The 6,594-nt window shown below is 46.8% G+C and overlaps 1 protein-coding gene across 1 annotated transcript; it reads left to right on the top strand.

The window, feature by feature from the left end:
• The first annotated feature begins 2,467 nt into the window (after positions 1–2,467).
• LOC121600874 lies at positions 2,468–6,325 on the top strand. The gene has a single exon (XM_041929658.1). It carries the CDS (start codon positions 2,468–2,470, stop codon positions 6,323–6,325), a length of 3,858 nt encoding a protein of 1,285 aa, XP_041785592.1.
• Positions 6,326–6,594: the final 269 nt, after the last annotated feature.

Raw genomic sequence — 6,594 nt, 5'->3', positions numbered from 1 at the left:
GCGCGTTCGGACAGGCTCATACTTGAGCATACGCATGCGTTAGATCGTGCACTTCACAAGTGGCTTAATTGTGAAGTCCAGATACGCACCATTTGGTGCATCGAGCGTTCAAAGTGTAGAACGTTTTCAGTGAGAAGTGTTGTGTAGCTTCAGTGCGGGAGTGCAAGTGTCCCCACAAACCGAGTACCTGACTTCCAATTCGTGGAACGTCGTTGGTGGTATCGTTTGTTCCAGTGTAGGTGCGCAAGTTACCTACACACGCACATCGAGCGTTTTCAATCTGTGGAAACGTGGTCGGTGCGATACATTATTGTGTGTCGTCGAACCGCTGCCGTTCGAATTCACAAGAAATTACCAGTGCAGGTTTGCAAGTTCCTGTACAAAGCATATCGAACGTTTTCGATACGTGGAAACGTGGTCGGTGCCAGTTATTGTTTCTGACGGTCAAGCCTCAGTCTTTTGGACGCTTGTTGAACAATACATTGTTCAAGTGTTAGTGAACATTGAATTCAAAGTTGTATGTTTCAAGTGTAGGTGAGCAAGTTCCCTATACACGTACATCGAACGTTTTCAATCTGTGGAAACGCGGTCGGTACGGTATCCTTTTGCTTGTGATCGATCATCAGTCGTTCGAATACGCAAGAAGTGTTTTCAGTGCAAGGAGGCAAGTTCCCTGCTTAAGGCATATCGAACGTTTTAATTCGTGGAAAACGTGGTCGGTGCTAACAAACGTATTGTGAACAATACGGTTCGCGCGCGTTATTCGAACGGAGTGAGCGTGTGCGCGAGTGAACAATTCTCTCTTCTCGGGTAAAGCAAAGTTCCGCGTGTGTTAATCCGGGTGTGTGCGTGAGTGTGCGAACAATAAAACCGCGTGGTTTGAACTAATTCTACGGGTAGAGTACGGGACAAATTGAACTATTTTACGAACATTCAGTGTTGTGAAAAGTGTTTTTTGTTACAAGTGAAAATGCCTGGTTCACCAGTTCCAACGACGTCGGCGGAGTTTGAGGAACAAGACGCATCGCATCGTGTATCACATGTGCAAGCTGCATCAGACAGCGATCATGTCCAAGCCAATCCAATACTGAGGGCAGCCGTGGCAAGAGAAGCTTCGGAGAGTGAGTTTGCAGGTTTTGAATCAGTAAATTCAAGTCCTACTTTTCCAACAGCAGCAATGCTGGCGGAGAAAAGAAAGCGAATGCGTCAGCATTTCGACCAAAGGCTGGACCGCATTGATCAAGCACTACAGCATGCAACAAGAGCGGATGCCGCTTTTCTGAAAGGATGTGCGTCACGCTTGTCGATGCTATCCACGGAATATGAAACATGGCACACCAACAATTTGGTGTCTTCTTCCAATGCACAGTTCGAACAAGAAGAAGAAGAGTACGCCTTTTTCGAGAACCGCCATTTTGAGCTTTCATTGGCAATTGAAAGAAACTTGTCATCAAGTGTAGTTTCCACACCAACACGCGATACCATGCCACACACAAAACTTCCCGAAATGCGCTTGCCAACTTTTGATGGAAAGATGGAAGATTGGTTACCGTTTCGAGATGCCTTTCTCAGTCTTATTGATCGCAATAAGAATTTAGCCGACGTAGACAAGCTACGATACTTAAAAGGCTCTCTTCAAAAGGATGCTCTTAACGTAGTAGGAGACATCGAAATCACCGACGCAAATTATTCTGTTGCCTGGGAAGTATTGAAATCGCGATTCGAAAACAAAAAGCTAGTGGTGAAACGATATCTTGATGGATTATTTGCGATACCACACATGAAAAAGGAATCATACGAATCACTGATTTCTTTAATTGACAGTTTTGAGCGTGGTGTTAAAATGACGACTAGAATGGGAGTGGCCACGGAAGGATGGAGCGTGCTCTTAGCTCACATGGTCTGCTCTAAATTAGACCTGGCCACACTTAAACAATGGGAAATACATCATAGCTCAACCAATGTTCCCACGTATGACGAGATCATGAAATTCCTTCGCAGCCAAGCAACTGTTTTGCAAGCCATGGCTCCAGACAGGAATCGAACAAGTGAAGCAACAACAGCTGGAGGCAGAATGAAAACCCGCAACGAAGTGTACAGCGTGGTTAAGCTGGCCACAAAGGTTTGTTCATTCTGCAAAAGGGCTTCACATGCTGCGTACCTGTGCGAAGTGTTTCGCAATGCATCTGTGGAAAAGCGACACGAGCTAGTGAGGAACGGACAGTTGTGTTTTAACTGTTTGTCGGCGGGTCATCAGCGAAAGGATTGTTCGTCCGGATCTTGCCGTGTATGTCAGCGAAATCATCATACGATGCTTCACAAACCGAATTCTCCAATTGATCAGTCGTCATTAGCATCAGCGTCATCACTGCCGTCTACATCAAATGCAGAAGCAGCTACACCGGCTTCTATTGTTCAACATTGTGCGCGCAACAATTTCGAAAAAATAATCCTGTTACCAACAGCAATGGTACAAGTAGTGAATGTTGACGGAACACGTATCTGGGCTCGAGCTTTACTGGATGGAGGTTCACAGATCAACATTGTTACGGAACGATTGGTACAGCTGTTGAGAGTCCAGAAGAGGAACGAGCATCATCTGCTTGGTGGAATAGGGAAGGCACAGCATTCGTCTCATCATTCTGTGAGCCTTGCTATCCACTCTCACTGCTCTACCTTCAAGGCAAGCTGGAAGTTCCATGTGCTGCGAGAAGTGACGTGGGACCAGCCAGCACATGCAGTCAATCCGGAAGGATTGAACCTACCGAAGGGAGTGACGTTGGCGGATCCTCATTTCTATGAGCCAGGGCCAATTGATCTACTTATTGGGCGAGAAGGTTACAACGATCTACTTTTGGGTAACATTCTTCGGTTGAATAGCCCAAAACTACTACTGCAAAACACGGAGCTGGGTTGGATTGTCTCAGGTCAGGTAAGCCAAGGTCTAACACACTCTTCCTTAGTGCTCAACGTCATGACGCTGAATGACCAACTAAGCCGGTTTTGGGAACTGGAAGGCTGCTACTCCCCTGCGATGTTATCCGTCGAGGAAGCTGAGTGTGAGGCAGCATTTGTACAAACAACTTCACGAGACCACGAAGGCCGTTTCGTGGTAGCCTTACCAACGCGTACTGAAAGGCTTAATCAACTAGGTGACTCTTATGAAGCTGCATCACAGCGGCTACAATCGCTCTGTAGGCGATTAAATATCGACTCGAAATTGAAGCAGGAATATTCTAAATTCCTACAGGAGTATCTCGATCTAGGACACATGGAAGAAATTCCATCTGACCGCCATGACATTGGAAAGACATATTACATGCCGCATCATTGTGTAGTACGACCCGACAGCCTCACGACTAAGCTAAGAGTCGTATTTGATGCATCCAGTTCTACTGATACAGGGGTATCCCTCAACGATGCACTGATGGTGGGACCTTCAGTGCAAGATGATCTTTTGTCGTTGTTACTCCGATTTAGAGTACCCAGATTTGCGATTTTGGCTGACATTGAAAAAATGTATCGCCAAATTTGGGTGAAGGAATCCGATCGTCCACTTCAACGCATCCTGTGGAAAGAATCTGCTGATGATAGAATTCGCATCTATCAGCTGAAAACCGTTACGTACGGCACAGCCTGCGCACCTTACTTGGCCACCCGTTGTCTGCAAGCGTTGGCTAAAGAAGGAGAAACAAGATATCCCAGGGCATCCAAGGTCCTCGAGCAAGATTTTTACATGGATGACATGATCACCGGTGTGGAATCTGTTGAAGATGGCCGGATTATTTGCAGCGAAATAAATCAGCTGCTACAATCGGCAGGATTTCACCTGCGCAAATGGGCTTCAAACTCGTCTGAGTTACTGGAGCAAATACCAGCTGAACTACAAATCGAGGGAGATGTTTTGAACATCGATCGCAGCACATCCATCAAGGCTTTGGGTTTAAGATGGATGCCATCATCGGACCAGCTAGGGTTTAGTGTGCCTGGTTGGAAGGAATCAGAAATCATCACCAAACGCATTGCGTTATCAGACTCAGCTAAGTTGTTCGATCCTCTTGGACTGTTAGGACCAGTCATTGTAGTAGCAAAGTGTTTCATGCAGGAGCTCTGGAAGAACGAAAATACCTGGGATGAACCTTTGGAGTCTGAACGGCAACAATTCTGGTTGCGCTTCAGAGAACAACTCGCTGATCTGACTAGCTTGACAATTCCACGACGAGCAATTGGTGGAACAGTGCGAATTGAAGCTCACGGATTTAGTGATGCTTCCCTACGGGCTTATGGCGCCTGTATCTACATACGAGCAGAATCGTCCGATGGCCAAGTCTCAGTACGGTTGCTATGTGCTAAGTCAAAGGTGGCACCGATACCTAATACCAAACGGAAGAAAAACGTGTCCCTTCCACGGCTCGAGTTGTCGGGAGCGTTGTTACTATCACACTTATGGCAGAAGGTGAAGCAAGGGGTGAAATTGGAGCTTAAAATCAACTTCTGGGTTGATTCAACGATAGTTCTTCATTGGCTTTCAAGCAGTCCTTCCCGTTGGAAACAGTTCGTTGCGAACCGAGTTGCGGAAATCCAGCACCAAACCTACAAGATGCCTTGGAGTTATGTGGCCAGCGAGCACAATCCAGCTGACATTATTTCCAGGGGAATGATGCCTTTGCAGCTCATGGATTCCCAACTTTGGTGGCAAGGGCCCTCATGGTTGCATCTTCCAAGTCAAGCTTGGCCTACGAACAAACCCAATACTGAAATTTCCTCGGAAGATTTGGAAGAGCGATCGATTGTAGCCACATCTCAACAGGTACCGCCAAATTTTCTATTCGATCTTTCTTCATCTTACGAAAAATTGGTGCGACTTACGGCATATCTGCTGCGATTCATGTACAATTGTCAACCGACACACCGCGGAAATCTACGAAAGGGGTTTCTAAAAATAGATGAATTAGTGTCAGCGTCTCTAACGCTCGTTTGTCTGGCCCAACAAGAAACCTTTGCTGAGGAGCTTCGGGATGTTCGTCAAACTGGAGCGGTCAAGCCGAACTCAAAACTGAAAACGCTAACACCTATTCTGAAAGAGGGTATCCTACGTATGGGTGGTCGTTTGCGAAACGCGCCTGTTTCGTATGAACGCAAACATTCGATAATTTTAGCGTTTTCTCACCCATTGACCCTACTGATTGCGCGTTCTTATCATCGACAATATCTGCATGCGGGACAACAAGAGCTCATATCTAGCCTGCGTGAGAGATTCTGGCCCCTTCGCGTACGCAACCTGGCACGAAAGGTCGTATATGAGTGTGTAAGTTGTTTCCGATCCAAACCAACAACGGCAGAGCAAATCATGGGAGATTTGCCCAGCGAACGCGTAAACCCAGTTCTCCCATTCTACAACACTGGTGTGGATCTGTGTGGTCCATTATTCTATAGACAAACCAACAAGAAGGCTGCTCCAATCAAATGCTATGTTGCTGTTTTCGTCTGTCTTGTGATCAAAGCAGTACATGTGGAGCTTATTGCCGATTTGTCTACTCCAGCCTTCATTTCTACATTGAAGCGTTTCATAGCTCGTCGCGGTAAACCATCCGTAATCCAGTGCGACAACGCCAAAAATTTCCGGGGAGCTGATCGAGCGCTCAAGGAGATGTATGAGCTGTTCCAGAAACAACAACATCAGGATGCTGTTACAACTTACTGCGGAACGGAAGGGATCACCTTCAACTTCATCCCTCCGCGGTCACCCCATTTCGGTGGGATCTGGGAGGCCGCAGTGAAGTCGCTTAAACGGCATCTCAAGGCGACGATAGGATCCAGTATCTTGCGGCGAGACGACCTGGAAACTATCTTAGTTCAAGTGGAGGCTTGTTTGAACTCGCGACCGTTAACTGCACTTTCCAACGATCCAGAGGACCTGGAAATTCTGACACCGGGTCATTTTTTGATTCAACGGGCGCTTGCATCGGTCCCTGAGCCATCTTATGCTGAGATTCCAGGCAACCGCCTGGACCGCTATCAACAATTGCAGGAGTATGTTCGGCGGATTTGGAAGCGATGGAATCGAGACTACTTGTCTGGTTTGCATCCGCGTACCCGGTGGACTTCAAGGCGAGACAACGTTCGGGAGGGCACTATGGTCCTGCTGAAGGAGGACAACCTTCCCCCTCTCAAATGGCGCTTCGGCCGAGTGCTGAAGATTTATCCTGGTGATGACGGCTTGGTTCGAGTGGTTGATGTGAAAACGAAGGATGGAATTTACAGAAGAGCCATCACCAAGATCTGCATACTGCCCGGACAGAAGGAAGACAGAGAGGTTTCGTAATAAGGGTTGAAAGCTACCTTTCAACGGGGGGCGGCTATGTTGAGTAATGAATTTGTACGGTATAAACATATGACCTTCTGTCACTTGAATTTGTTGCTTGGGAATTGTATTGAGGGGACGAATGAAGGAAACAAGGAATAAAGAATAAGTCTAGCGCAAGCGTTCAATCAGTACAGACGTTCCTCTCTCTACCAGTTGAGAAATTCACTAACTAAAACACCCACCAATAACAATACATAACCGCAATGCACATATAAGTATCAACGCAT

This window comes from Anopheles merus, unplaced genomic scaffold (genome assembly GCF_017562075.2).
Source record: "Anopheles merus strain MAF unplaced genomic scaffold, AmerM5.1 LNR4000009, whole genome shotgun sequence".
Lineage (NCBI taxonomy): Eukaryota > Metazoa > Arthropoda > Insecta > Diptera > Culicidae > Anopheles > Anopheles merus.
Note: the sequence above shows the minus strand (reverse complement) of the source record. Positions and strands in the feature narration are given on the sequence as shown.

What these genes read in the sequence shown, in the direction of transcription:
- LOC121600874 (XM_041929658.1), top strand. Translation starts at nt 2,468, where the DNA reads ATGGTACAAGTAGTGAATGTTGACGGAACACGTATCTGGGCTCGAGCT.